At 40.9% G+C, this 14,662-nt stretch overlaps 1 protein-coding gene across 5 annotated transcripts in view; it reads right to left on the reverse strand.

The window, feature by feature from the left end:
• The window catches only part of AMOT (angiomotin), a 65,352-nt gene that overhangs the window by 9,300 nt on the left and 41,390 nt on the right, over positions 1–14,662 (reverse strand). For all 5 annotated transcript variants that reach the window (XM_025983879.2, XM_072743352.1, XM_072743353.1 and 2 more), the window contains 2 exons: positions 6,921–7,070; positions 6,015–6,205 (listed from right to left, as the gene is read on the reverse strand). In XM_025983879.2, coding sequence (XP_025839664.1) covers positions 6,015–6,205; positions 6,921–7,070 — 341 coding nt within the window. The remainder of the gene's footprint in view (positions 1–6,014; positions 6,206–6,920; positions 7,071–14,662) is intronic.

Here is a 14,662-nt window from a genome sequence, read left to right on the forward strand (position 1 = left end):
AGCGCATGGTTTGTCACTGGGGTAGCCGGTGCTGGCTCAATGCCACTTTCACTGCATAAAAGACCATTTCGGGGACTCAGAGCCCTGCCAGCTAATTGATATGGACACTGTGAACTCCTCAGGAATGGAGCCTGAAAATGTGGGGCACTTAGTGAATTCCTACAGAGCTGCCAGGACGGCCTTCAACATCAATCTTCCTTCTAGAAGACTGGCGCTACTAAGCCAATGGCTCAGGCAAAAGCAAGCAAGCACAGCTTTGGAAGGAGCAACTTGACCTGCTTAACTTCCAATACTCTGAGACCATCCTTACACACATCTGGAGTGAACTGCTGGCTTGAAAACACCACCTGCATATTCCAAAATGTAGATCTCTGAGCTTAATATCCTCCATCTGAATTCTTAATAAATGAGTTTCTGGCAACTATCCTTCCAATCATCTCTCTCCTTCCTTTGTCCAATGAAATTCTCATCACATTGCTTACATTGCTTTCTAGAATGTCACCCATGATTTCCTAACTAAAACATCTAGTGTTTTAAACTTTTAAACTTCAAATCCATCCTTCCTGAATGGGTATCATCGTTTTGTTGATTTAATATGTGAACTCGACTATGAGTACGACACTGTGTTTGAAGTTACTGCGATGCTAAAAAGTGGCTACACATGCATAAGACTAGTCCCTGACTGCAGGAGACTTGCAAGACGAGGCAAAAAAATAAATAAACAGGCAAGGGGCACCTGGGATGGCTTAGTCAGTTAAGCATCTTTCAGCTCAGGTCATGGTTCCCAGGGTCCCAGGTTCAAGCCCCAGGGTCCTGGGTTCAAGCCCCAAGCTCCCTGCTTGGGGAGCCTGCCTCTCCCTCTCCTCCCCGCTCCTGCTCTCTCTCACTATCTCTGTTGCTATCTCGGTTTCTCTTTGTCTCTAATAAACAGATAAAATCTTTAAAAGAAAGTAAACAGGCAAACAATTTAATTAGGACAGAAGGGAATTTGAACTTTATTACAATTGGCACTGAAGATTATTAGAGCTTTTTGAGGGGAGTGATGTGATCCAAGCTCTGCTTTAGAAAGATAGCATTATCTCTGGGTGAAATATGATAGGGGGTAGGGGAGGAATACACTGGACTTGGGCAAACCAGTCAGAAGGGTTATTGTAATAATCCCAGCAAGAGATACTGAAATGACGAAGTGATGCAATAGTAGGGGGAATGGAACAGGCATAGGAGGCAGAATTGCTACAACTTGAAGACTGCTTAAATGTAGTTGTTAGACAGAGTGAAGAATGAATGAGAATTGTGTTGTTTCTAATTCAAATGACTAGAAAAAAATGGCATACCACTCACTTTCCATGATAGGAAAGTATGGAGAAATCTTTGGGAAAGCATTATAATGAGTTTTGATTTTAGTTACATCGGAGTTAACATGTCTTATGAATAGCCATATGACAATATCCAACAAGTTGCTGACAATTCTAGCTTTAATCTAAGGGATGTCAGACTTACTATGTGAAGCTGTAGTAAAGAACAAGATAACTAATACAAGAGGTAGAACGAGGAGAGAGTCATGGACAGAAACTGAGAAAAACCTCCAAGGAAGGAACAGATAGGCATGTATAATATGTGTGTGACCAGCTTCTACCTCTTACTTTCCTCTTCCTTACTTCTTTCCCAGATTTACATTGCCCAAAATAAACACAAAACATTGCACGTTCAGAGAAGGTTAACAACCTAATTCAGAAAATGCAAACTCGTCAATTACCTGGCCCATTTGGTTTGTTATCTTTTTAAAAAAAAATATTTTATTTATTTATTCATTAGAGACACAGAGAGGCAGAGACATAGGCAGAGGGACAAAAGCAGGCTCCATGCAGGGAGCCCGACGTGGGACTCAATCCCATGTCTCCAGGATCATGCCCTGGGACAAAGGTGGCGCTAAACCACTGAGCCACCTGGGCTGCCCACGGGTTTACTATCTTTTTATCCCTTTGCTGCTATTCAGAAATAAAGTCACCGCTTGTGAACTTCAATCTGCATTGCTGAATCCATCCCTCTAGGATGAATTACTCCGTAGGATTGCCCTCATCTAATATTAAGCATCTGGATAATCTCTAGGAGCACCACAATACAGAGTTATACTGTGTGTCATATTATTGTGATTATTTATAATATTTTTAAGTGACTAATTAATAAACCTCAAATGGTCACTCTTGAATGGTTCATAATCCCTATTTCACTACCTTGAAATCATCATTTCTGGGAGGCAGCAGAGGACAGTGTCAAAATGTCATTTGCAATCCCAATTCCTCTTCTTAGTAACTGTGTGTGATCTTGGGCAAAGTATTTACCCTGTCTGTGCTTCAGTTTCCTCATCTGTGGAACAGGTAATAGTATTTATCTCAAAGAATTATTGTGAGGATTAGCAATAATTGTAAAGTACTTAGCAGAGTACCTTATGTAGAAAATACTACATGTGATTTCTTGCATTGACTATTTTCCCTTTGACAAGTGGTGCTTCATAGAATGCAAGTGCTAAGAGGGGTATGAAAAGATCACCTAATAGGTCTTCTACCTGAGAAAAGACAGTTGTCTGTTACTATATTCAAATCTCTATTTTCATGATTCGCAATGGCCAAAGACCAGAAACAATCCAAATATCCATTTTTGAGTGAATGGATAAACAACTGTGGTATAACCCAAACTATGGAACACTGCTCAGCAATGAAAAGGAATAAACTACCAATACGTGCATCAACTTGTGTGAATCTCAAAATAATTATGCCAGGTGAAAGAAATCAAACACAAAGAGTATATACTATATGAATCTTTTATACAGTCTAGAAAAAGAAAAATTATAATGCCAAAAAAATCCAGATTGATTGTTGTCCTGGGGTCAGATGGGGGAGGAAGGGATCAAGTTGAAGGGGCACAAGAGAACTTTAGAATGTGTCCTCTCTCTTGATTGTGGCAGTGGCTCCATTATTGTATACACCTGCCAATGTTTATCAAAGCATACACTTGAACTAGGTGTTTACTTAATTTGTAAGAAATACCTTAATTGGAAAAATTCTACAACTAGCACTGATACTGCCCAAGCAACAGTTCCTAAATGTGCAGCCTGTTATCTACCTATGAGCTATTACACTGGGAATATACTGAGATACTAGCCAAATACACAGGAACCAAGCAGGCCATTAAAATGTGGCACTAGATTTACAGATTTAAGTTACAGAGTTACACATCATTTCCTTCTCTTTCACTTCTTTTCTCCTTCCTTCCTTTTTGCTTCTTTCTCTCCTTCCTTACTCAAATACATGTTGAGCACTTTCCATCTGCAGCCAATATCCTAGGCACTTAAAAATTATTTGGAAAGAAAACAGAACATAAACCTTTTACATTGAAAGGGGCAAAGAGGGATCCCTGGGTGGTGCAGCGGTTTGGTGCCTGCCTTTGGCCCAGGGTGCGATCCTGGAGACCCGGGATCGAATCCCACATCGGGCTCCCAGTGCATGGAGCCTGCTTCTCCCTCTGCCTGTGTCTCTGCCTCTCTCTCTCTGTGACTATCATAAATAAATAGAACTTTTAAAAAAGGGGGCAAAGAGCAGAACTGTGGTCAAATTTTTAGGGTTGAGAGGAGGCAGAATGAAACCACTGGGCAGAAAAGCAATGGCAAGAGATGTTGGAAGGGAAGGTGGAAGAGCTCACAGGCTCTGAAATGAAGTTTTCTGAATGCTACCTTCCAAATTTGAAGTCTCATTAGGAAAGGAAGAAAAGGGGGGAGTCCTGGGTGACTCAGTAGTTGAGCATCTGCCTCCGGCTTCGGGTGGGGTCCCAGAGTCCCACAATCAAGTCCTGTATCAGGGTCAAGGAGCCTGCTTCTCCCTCTGTCTGTGTCTCTGCCTCTCTCTCTCTCTCTGTGTGTGTGTGTGTGTGTGTGTGTGTGTGTGTGTTTCTCATGAATAAATAAATAAAATCTTTAAAAAAAGAAAGGAAGAAAAGGGAATCTCTGTGGCCAAGCATAAAAGGCATTATCTTTGAAAAAATTAGCATAATCCTGGAAGAGAAGGGTCTGGAGAAATTACCTAGTCCGATAATCTCATTTTGCAGGAATTTGAACACAATCTCTCAATTCCTCCTGTGGACTGGATTAAAAGGCATACAAAAAGTATACAGTCCAGATACAGGATGTTTGTCTGAGGAACTAACATCAGGTATTTCTACTAGGTGTATACTGGCTGCTTTTTATTATATGAAATAATAAACACACACATTTTACTGAAAACAGTGATTCCATGAAAACTTTCTATGGACTGATTTCAACAAATTTGATTTAAATTAAATCTACCTTATGGAAGGCAACAGATTCTAGAAAGAAATCTGTTTGACAGGGGGTTTCCTCCAATACTCAAAACTTTCCAGGGAAGAAGGAAGGGGGAGGGTTCATTTCTTTATACAAGGATCCCAGGGACAACCTCTTAGCTTCACTGCCTTTCCTAATCTGAAGTCTATGTTGGAGTCAGTTTTAGCAGTGAATCTCCCAGCACCAAAAACCCTGGCCACTCAACATTTGTTCATGTTGCACACCTTTATAAGCGGTATCTGTCTCAGCTTCTGCGCAAAGATGGCAGAAATTGTCCTGTATCTCCTTTTCAGTGTTAGGGTTGCCAAGTAACCTTTGGATAAGCACAGGGTACAGGAGTTTATTTGGAAGGTAGCAGCTAGAATTCCACTTAACTGTGCTTCTAATCTGCCTCCAAACTTCCCGAGCATCTTTGAGCACAACTGGGCTTCTGTGCCCTCTGTTACTGCCCTGGCATGTATGAAGCACACTGTTTGCAGAAAACAAAGACAGGTAAGCTTAAGCTTGTGAGGACCTTAAAATTAGGGCAGAGGTGATTCCCATCCTTTTAATGTTTTTAGAGGATACCTGGAGACGGGAAGAGTGTGGTAGAGATGTCTTCCTGGAGAACTAAGAGTAGGTTTGCAAACCACCAGCCCAGCTCTCCAGCACTGCCCTCCCTCTGATTTGGCAGGAGAAGGAATCACAGATAAATGTGTCCTCCACCCCCTCCGCACAGGATGTACATCCCAGCCTAGACTCTAGCAAGTGTTTCCACATTTCTCCAGCTCACCATGTTTAGGAGAACGTTAAAAACAGCACTCTATGGGTGTAGTGTGCTCTGGCAGCCCCTCAGATACCCAACTGTAGCCGAAGGCTCTTGTCCATCTCTCCAACAAACAGGCCACCTCATGATTCAAATTTAGTTTTTGTTGCTGTTTCTTTCTCTCTTATCCAGTTCATGATTACAAACAGCCATGAGACAGATAAACGGGGTAAGAACACTGTTTCCTCCCAAGATCAAGATTTAATGTTTTCACATGAAAGGGGGAAATCTCAGAGGCAAAATAAATAAATAAAATAAAACAAAATCCTCCAGCCACTTTCTCTCCCTTACCAAATGGAATATGACCATCTCCATGCCATGCACTCATGAACACAGAGAGTGTGGCCTTCAAATATAGACCTGCTCAAAGGGCAGGATGGAGCCATGTTGAGTATAGCCCTTGGCATAGCTTGGGTGAGTCAGAGCTACCAAATGGCGGCAGCCACTCCTGAATGACATTTCATTTCTGAGTGGCATTCCTCTGAAGAGGCCTCCACTCCAGTCCTGGGGCTAAACAAAGAAAACTGCAAGAAGCTGTGGCTCTGGTGAAGGAGGTGTGCAAACGTTCACTTGATCCCACCTGCAATTGTTCTGGTTCCCAAGGAGAGCCAAGCTATAACTCTAGTGAGTTCATAAGTTAAGGTCAATTTTCAAATTCCTGACCTTCTGCCCTCACAATCTGTTTCACCAGATGAAAGAAAACACATTTAAGCAGAGACTGGGGGTAGGGGGAGGGAAAGAACATTACAGAAAATAACAAGAGAAATGGAAAAATCCATTTTATCAGTCACCTTTGTGTTCTGCCCCCACCCACCCAGACCCTTCAAGCAGTGACTCTGGCAGCCAGCTACTTACCTCTGAGCAGCAACGGTTGCAGCAGCATCTAGAGCAAAATGTCTCATCACATTCTCCTCCAAATACTTCTGTTCCCATTTAGTCATATCGGCTTCCAGGGCCAGGATCCTCTCCTCCTTCTCCCGAAGGAGCTCCATCAATGCTGTGGCATTGTATTCAGAAACGTTGGTGGGCTGAGAGTTGCCCTGGCGCTGGTTGGGGAGATACAGAGACCCCTCAGGTTAGTGAGAGAACCGTGGTGGTTGAGTCCCATTCGAAGAGCCCTCAATCTTGGAGAGGATTACTGCCCAAGCCACTTCAGTTTGGATTCTGATTCAGAAGCAAGGGGCATCCAAATTTCCTCTTAAGGCAATGGGACTTTCTATCTTGGGCTTCAATATGAGACTCCCTTGGTCAGGAAAGAAGTAATCACTATTCTTGCCTGCCAGCATGGTACACAACAGAAATGGACATTAAACACCTAGGACTGGGGCCCTACTTTGCCCCTAACTTGTTGTGTGGCCTTAAGTGAATCATGCAATCTTTTCTGAGTCTTGATTTTCTTTCATCTAAAAATGAGGAGGGCTATGGCCAGATGACTCTAAAGGCCATATCCAATTCTAAACTGTCTAGGAGTCTATTTGCACAGCATCTTACTTCTTACAGGGCTTATGGTTCATCTGAAAATAAAAGGTGCAAAGATAATAGGCATTAAGGATTTTTCCAGGATAGGAAGCAAAGGAAGCCAACTTCATCTTTATAATTGGAAAGCAGTCTGGAAATAAGATCAAGTAGGGGCCAAAAAAAAAAAAAAACAAAAACAAAAAACCTAAAGATGAGCACAAGTGTGGTTTTTGTCACCATGTCAGACACTAAATGAAAAATAACCAACCAGGAATGATCTCATTTTCTTTCAGGTCTCCATACCTGCTGTATTCTCAGGGATTCCAGTTCCCTCTCCAGCCGCGTCCTAAGACGATGCTCCAACTGCTCACGTTTTTCGCACGCCGCCTGGAGCTGTACGAGGGCTTGCTGCATCTTCTCCACCTTATCCACATACACCTGCTTCTTTTTCAGCTGGAATTCCAGGTTGGGAGGGTTGCAAGATGGAACAAAAGAGAACAGGATCAATCATGCATCCCCCAAATCCAGCTTTGTGTTTAGATCTCTTTCAGTCCTGCTCCAAAACAAAACAAAAATAAAAAATAAATAAATAAAAAAAGAATGAATGGTAAGAAGGTCCTTCATGATGAGTAGAATGCTGCCTTGTACTTATACAGAGAATGTGACGAGGAAGAGGACTTAGGAGCTCTCTTTCATTTTTTCTTCTTCCCCCGCCCTTATTTTCCCCAGACCTATTTCCAACAGTAGAGTCTGTCTTAGATGGCAAGCTTTTAAAATTATTAAAATAATAATCCTTATGGCAAGGTCCTCACCTCTGCTCTTCTTCACTCTAAACTGGAATAGTCCAGGGGCAGTGATGTCTTATTTTGGTCATTACAATAGAGAAATTATAAAAGATAAAAGGGGGGCTCTCCAGGGAGAAAACCTTAATTTGGTGTGGAAAGGAAACCACTCCCCCTTCCCCCTTATATAAGTGTCTTCTCTCCAAGTGACAAAGAATGGGTGCTGAAGATCCAAAGAAGTCAGAATTGTCTTTTTGAAGTCTGTGGTCCTTGTAATTATCCATTATAGTCATCACTGTCCTTTTGGACAATTTCTGCTTCCCAAAAGTGAAGCTACCACACAATGGTTTTTAAGGGTCTTTAATCTCCTCATTGACTAGCATTGCCCCACTAGATATTTATTAAAAGAACACAGGTCACTTGCAGTTTCTGCCTCAGTCATGAGCCTGAGTTGATAACATTGGACCATAATTTCTCACCCTTATTCTGGGACCTTTAAAGATATCTAAAGACTCGAACTAATGAATTGAATCTAAGACTAAATGAATCAAACATGATTCTTCCTCTTTCCAAGCCTATGAACCATAACTAAAAGCAAAGGTGGAATCAGGTTAGGACAACGAAATTAAGTTCTTTGTACCCTTGTAATTCATAAGCTAAATCCTGGCTCCATGGGAATGGTGGGATGAGGAGGATCCCAGGGCTCTTTACAGAAGGCATATACCTCCTCAACACTTAGGAAGAGAGGAGTTAGTGCAGCCTTCTCAGCTTGTTAGTCAATGAGGTTATACTTTTTATTATTATTTTTATTCATGAGAGACACACAAAGAGAGAGAGGCAGAGACAGGCAGAGGTAGAAGCAGGCTCCTTGTGGGGAGCCTGATGTGGCACTCGATTCCAGGACCCTAGAATCACGACCTGAGCCAAAGGCAGATGCTCAACCACTGAGCCACCCAGGAACCCCGAGGAGGTTATGTTTTTCATCATTATTTGTGGGGTGCCTCTCTTGATAATAAAATCAACCTATGGGGACACCTGAGTGGCTCAGTGGTTGAGCATCTGCCTTTGACTCAGGGCATTATCGCAGGATCTGGGATCGAGTCCCACATCAGGCTCCTGCAGAGAGCCTGCTCCTCCCTCTGCCCATGTCTCTGCCTCTCTCTCTGTGTGTCTCTCATGAATAAATAAATAAAACATTTGTTTTAAAAATCAACCTATGGACTCTTTCTAAAGCAGAAATCCCTCTGAGCTAGTCATATCTGTCATTATAATTTTCATGGAAGCTGAGGTTAGGGATACTTTCACTATTAAGATCTAAATCAAAATATTATCAATAACCTTGTCAAAAGGAAATTGAAGGATTCAGCTCAACTCTAACTTGTCAACAAATTCCCAAGCCCTTTGAACTACCTAGGCAGATAGTTGCAATGTTAGAACTTACCTACCCTTCCAGTATTGCCCACCCCCATTTAGCTGGGCCAAGACAGCAGGACCAGCCAGACTCCCCCCATCGAGGAAACCAGGCAACTTCTTAATGGTAATGAGTTCAAATCATTGCTGTCTAGAATGGCCAGTCAGACAGCAAGAGCATGTGCTGAACTATCCTTGTCTTATAATTGCCTTCTCCCCAAATCAGAATTGCTTAACTTTATCTAGGTTGCAGAAAACCTGTCTCATATTTTCCTACTAGATCTGTGGTATGCTTTGCCTAGGTGACTAAGAAAACTTTAAAAAAAAATTTCCTATAATTTTTTGACATTTCCTTTAATTCTGGGACCTACTTCAATGTAGCCTTATAAACCAGCTGAGGTGAGTTGGAAGTCTACATGTTTTTTATCAAATAGACATTTCCCTAGGAAATAAAACAAAACAATACTCATCATTCTCTTTCTCTCAGTAAGCTTACACTTCTCCTTCCTGGGATGGGTCACCATTTGTAACAACACTGAGTACAGCAATGAAGACTGTTAGGCCATGCATGTCTCTGCTTTCCTATTTGCTAAGCTTTGAATAATTGGAGAGCAAGGAATATTCTCTATCTTCACCTTCTGGGTTCTATAATCCTCATGAGCTATTTAAAGTTGAATGCATTTATTTGTGAATCACTCTGAAAATCCCAAGGGAGCAGTACAATGCTAATGCACAGGATGTTAACTATAATTACTTAGGCTTATAGCAGTTATACTTAAAGGCAATTAAAGTGAGCATGCAGTTCTTGCCTTGATGGTAAAGTACTCTGGTGTAAGCTCAGAGAACTGAAAAATAAGCAGTCCAAGGCCAGGTGGTTATTTCCATGCCCTGCTTTTCTGGAAAAAGGAAACATTAATATCTTAGCAAAAGCATCTCCAGCAGTAGGAGTTACTCAGCCAACCTTCTGGAAGGGAAAATGGCTGAAGACAGGCATGCAGGTCAGACAACATCCACAAAGCAGGCCAAAAAAATCCAATTATATTTTGCCACTGGGATGGTTATATATAAGGTACCGAGACTATTGCTGCTGGCATTATTCTCCTGCTACCTTTTTTATAAGAAAAACAGGTATAGCTCACCCATAAATACCCATAGTCACCTAGTAAATACTTAATCCCTGGACAAATTATGACAGAAAAGGACAATTCTAGGATTCTACCAATGCAAGACCCTATAGATGAAATCAACAAGTCAGCTATATTCTAAGTTACGTGCTCTATGTTTCCTAGATTATTTATTTATTTATTTATTTATTTATTTATTTATTTATTTATTTATTTTAGAGAGGGAGGTAGAGGTGCAAAGGGAAGGGGAGGGAGAATCTTGAGCAAGCTCCACACCCATCGCAGAGCCCAATGCAGAACTCCATCTCACGACCCTGAGATCATGACCTGAGCCAAAATCAAGAATCGGATGCTCAAGTGACTGAACCATCCAGGTGCCCCTAGACCTCACCCATATTTAGAAAAAAACAAAGGTAGGTCTGTATGGCTCATTAACTCCTCTACAATCGTTATTTGCTTCATTTTTACCTTCATCATGATAAAGCTCCTTTTGTTTTCTGCCTCTCCTCTGTATATTGTCTCCTGTGATAAGCTCCTCAAATGTTAAACTGGTAATTAGGACATTCTGGGTTCCCAACTTCATCTTTCAAGGTCATCAGAAATGTCAGTGGTTCCTTCTTAGGTAAAGAAAGAGGCCACATAGTAAATGGTTATGGTTATGAGCTTTGGCCTCAGACTGTCTGTGTTCAAATCCTGGCTCTACCACACACTAGGTTTACAACCTTAGATAAGATCCTTAATCTCTCTGAGCTTCCATTTATTTATTCATCAACATGGAGATGATGATGATGTGATATACCTCTAAAAGGATCAAATGAGAGAACACATGAAGTGCTTAGTAGACTGCCCAGTACAAAAAGTACTTAAAATTGTTCTTTTTTTTGAAGAGAAAGTTAATGCCAAATCACACATGCTCTAATCCTTTCAACTTTGAACATTCATGCCAGAAAGCCTAGATATGGTTTTCATTTCAGTGACTCTCATTATCATATCAGTGTCTAATTAAGACATACCAAAGAGACAAATAACAATAAAGAGAGAAACAGATTAATAAATATAGAGAACATACTGGTGGTTGCCAAATAGGAGAGCAGTGGGGGGGATGGGCAAAATGGGTGAGGGGGATTAAGAGGTACAAACTTCCAATTATAAAATATGTAAGTCATGGGGATGAAAAGCACAGCATAAAGAATGTAGCCAATAATATGGTAATACACTTATCATGGTAAGCATTTTATCATGTACATACTTGTTGAATCACAATGCTGTACACCTACAACTAATATTGTAGGTCAACTACACTTAAAGATTAAAAAAAAAAGACATTAAAAATCTAGCCATTTTCCCCCAGGAAGATATATAAAATTAAGCCTCAAGGTGCTTGGGTGGCTCAGTCAGTTAAGCATTGATTTCAGCTCAGGTCATGATCTCAGGGTTATGAGATCGAGGCCCATACCAGGTTCTGCACTGGGAATGGAGACTGATTAAGACTCTCTCACCTTCTGCCACCCCCCCCCCCCCGCCAAACAAAAAGGAAAAAAAAACTAAGCCTCAAACACTTCATATGACAGAGCTTCAGATATCTTTATGGGACAAGGCCATTCACTGGCAATACAATTAGAAGCAAGGACTAGGTAGCTGCAAGGACACCATATTTTCTCCAAATTACCTGACTTGGGGGCACCTCCACTTTGTGAGAAATAAATATTTACAGTCAAAATTACCATTGAAAGAGCCTTAGGCAGAGCTCATTCCCCACCACATACACACACACATGCACGCACACACAAGAATCAGCTATTTCTATTTGACAGCAAAATGAAAGGTAAAAGAACATAGTGGCAATCAGGAGACTTGAATTCTAGTTCTAGCTCCACTATTGATGGTAATTTGCTTCCCTACTTTTGGCTTCAGGGTCCTTATTTGTAAAAAAAAATGAGGAGGGTTATAGGAGTCAGCAAAGCAAAATGGTCAGCAGCAGGCCAAATCCATCCATCCCCATTTCTTTACATACTGACTATCATTGCCTTCCGGCTAAAAAGGCAGAGTTGAGCAGGTGCACTTGCAAAAGAAACTGTGTGGTCTACAAAACTGAAACTATTTACTCTCTGGTCCTTTGTAAATAAAGTGCAAGACAATGGAGTGATTTTCAAACTGTTCTGTGGAGTGATTCAGAGACCACTATGGAAGGTAAGTTGTATCAGATACCTTCTCTTGTATGTGTTTTATATTTTAGGGTTCCACATAAAACTTAAGATCCAAACAAAGATTACAACATTTTTGAAAATATGTAGGAATATATATTGCATGCTGTCTGTCTAGGATTCCTAGAGATTGGGCCTCCCATCTTACCTTATTCTATTATCTTTTCATACTTGACTCTTCAGCATGGTTAAATAATTTAAGGTTCCTGAGGACCCCATGGCTCATTGCCCTTGGATATGGCATTCTTAGTCTTAGGAGAGAGCACTGACCAGTAAGTTTTAAAAAATTAAAAAAGAAACCCACACTAGGTTACATAGATGGTCTCAGATGGGCTCTGATAGTCTTCCAATTCACAAATATTTCGTGGATCTGCTCTTCCCCTTTCACCTTCAACACTGACCAATAATTAAGAAAGGAGGCAAAATAAAATCCTAGAATTCTGTATGAGCACATTCTTGGAGGTAAAAACAAAACAGAAGTTCTGCCTTTGTATGAATGTACATGAAAAAGACAGAACATATAATGTGTGTACTCTCCATAGAATCCTAGATGATCCTATAGTTTTTCTATGTCTTCAGTATTCAAGAAAGTGAAAAGTTTACTTGAAACATTTCCGAAGTCAAGGTAGTGGCTCAGGTCTAAAGATGAGTACCCACAGGCCTCTAGAAGAAGCCAAGTAAATCCATCATTTAAACCAAATTCCCTCTGGATATTCAGTGAATAGGGGAAATCATTCTATCCATTCAAGTTTTCTTACCAAACACCAATTTTCAAAAACTTGTCAAAGCTCCCTTTCCTTTGCTTTCTTTGATTCTATGTTCTCCTATTGTGGTTCCTTAAATCAATCTTACTTTCTGTCTTGATATTTTAGACTCACCTTCCCTTCCAACCCCATCTCTGCCTCTTGTTATACCACAAAGGTTTAATCTATGATAGTTTATTCTTTTGCTTCTATACTGATGGTTTTTAACTGGGAGCTATGTCTCCCCCAGGGATCACACAGTAACGTGTGGAGACATTTCTGGCTGTCATAGCTAGGGGTAGGCTTCTACTGGCTTTTTGTGGGTAGAAATCAGGTATACTGCTAAACATCCCACAGTTCATAAGACAGCCTCCTCTACGACTACCAGTGAAGAATTATCTGGCCCCAAATGCCAATAGCCTTGAGGTGGAGAATCCTTCATCTGCATTTACGCACTACTGGAGATCTCATTTATCCCCACTTTCAACAACTGCTTATATTCACATGTTAATTTTATCATACTCTCTAGTCACAGACCTCTAGCCAAGTGCAAGATTTCTCACTCTGACACTTAATGTGTCCCAGACTGCTTTTATATTTCCTAAAAAGGCTATCCTTTTGATAGTTCAGTCATTATCATCACTTACTCTATTTTTCCAGTCTCAAAATCTTGAAATTATTGTTTTTCTTCTTTCCTCTGTCCACCATACCCAATCTCTATTACTATGTATTAATTCTAACATATCTCATATTCTTGTTTCCGTATATTTTCATGGCCTACATAGTTCTTTTCTTTAAAGATTTATTTATTTACTTGAGGGAGAGAACACAAGCAGGAGGGGCAGAGGGAAAGGGAGAGAAAATCTCAAGCAGGCTCTGTGCTGAGTGTGGAGCCCAACATGGGGCTTTATCCTACAACCCTGAGACCATGACCCATGCCAAAACAGAGAGCTGGACGCTCAACCAACTGCACCACCTGGGTGCTCCTTTAGCCTACATAGTTTTAAATTCTAATTTCACAACTAAGTTATTAGAACAACTTAACAGATCTCCATACTTTCAGTTGCCCTCTCCCATCTGCATATAAGCACATGTACACACAGACACACAGTCCATCCTATATACAGTTGCTATAACAGACTTCCTCAAGTAGTACGTTATGGGACTGTTTTATTTAAGAACAGAGCAATCTACTGCTAGCATATCCATTCAAGTAGTATTGATTAGGTACCTACTATATCCTAGGCACCTTCATACCTTCTCTCTCACTTCTTTTCTCTTTAAGATTTTATTTATTTATTCATGAGAGACACACAGAGAGGCAGAAACATAGGCAGAGGGAGAAGCAGACTCCCTTCAGGCAGCCCAACGCAGGACTTGATCTCAGGACCCCAGGATCACAACCTGAGCCAAAGGCAGACACTCAACCACTGAACCACCCAGGTGCCCCTCTATCTCATTTCTTTAGGCCAGAGTTCTTCTCTCCCATCCATATCTCATGCTACTTGATACTTTTCATTTCCCCCAATCTGCTAGCACACTCCCCTGTCCAGTCTAGATATGGCTCTTAAAAATGCTTTTATCAAAACGTTCCAGCCTCCTATTGCCTTAAAATTCAACCAGGCCTATCTTGCAAATGATCAACCTCTGTATTAATCTAATCATTTCTTTCTTTCTTTTTTTGGTTTTTAGTCTGATCATTTTTTCATCCCTCCTCACCATATCACTAAACTCTACAGGAGTTTTTCCTTGACTAATCTTACTGGACCCTGATTGCTGCTT

The sequence above is a fragment of the Vulpes vulpes genome, chromosome X (genome assembly GCF_048418805.1).
Source record: "Vulpes vulpes isolate BD-2025 chromosome X, VulVul3, whole genome shotgun sequence".
Lineage (NCBI taxonomy): Eukaryota > Metazoa > Chordata > Mammalia > Carnivora > Canidae > Vulpes > Vulpes vulpes.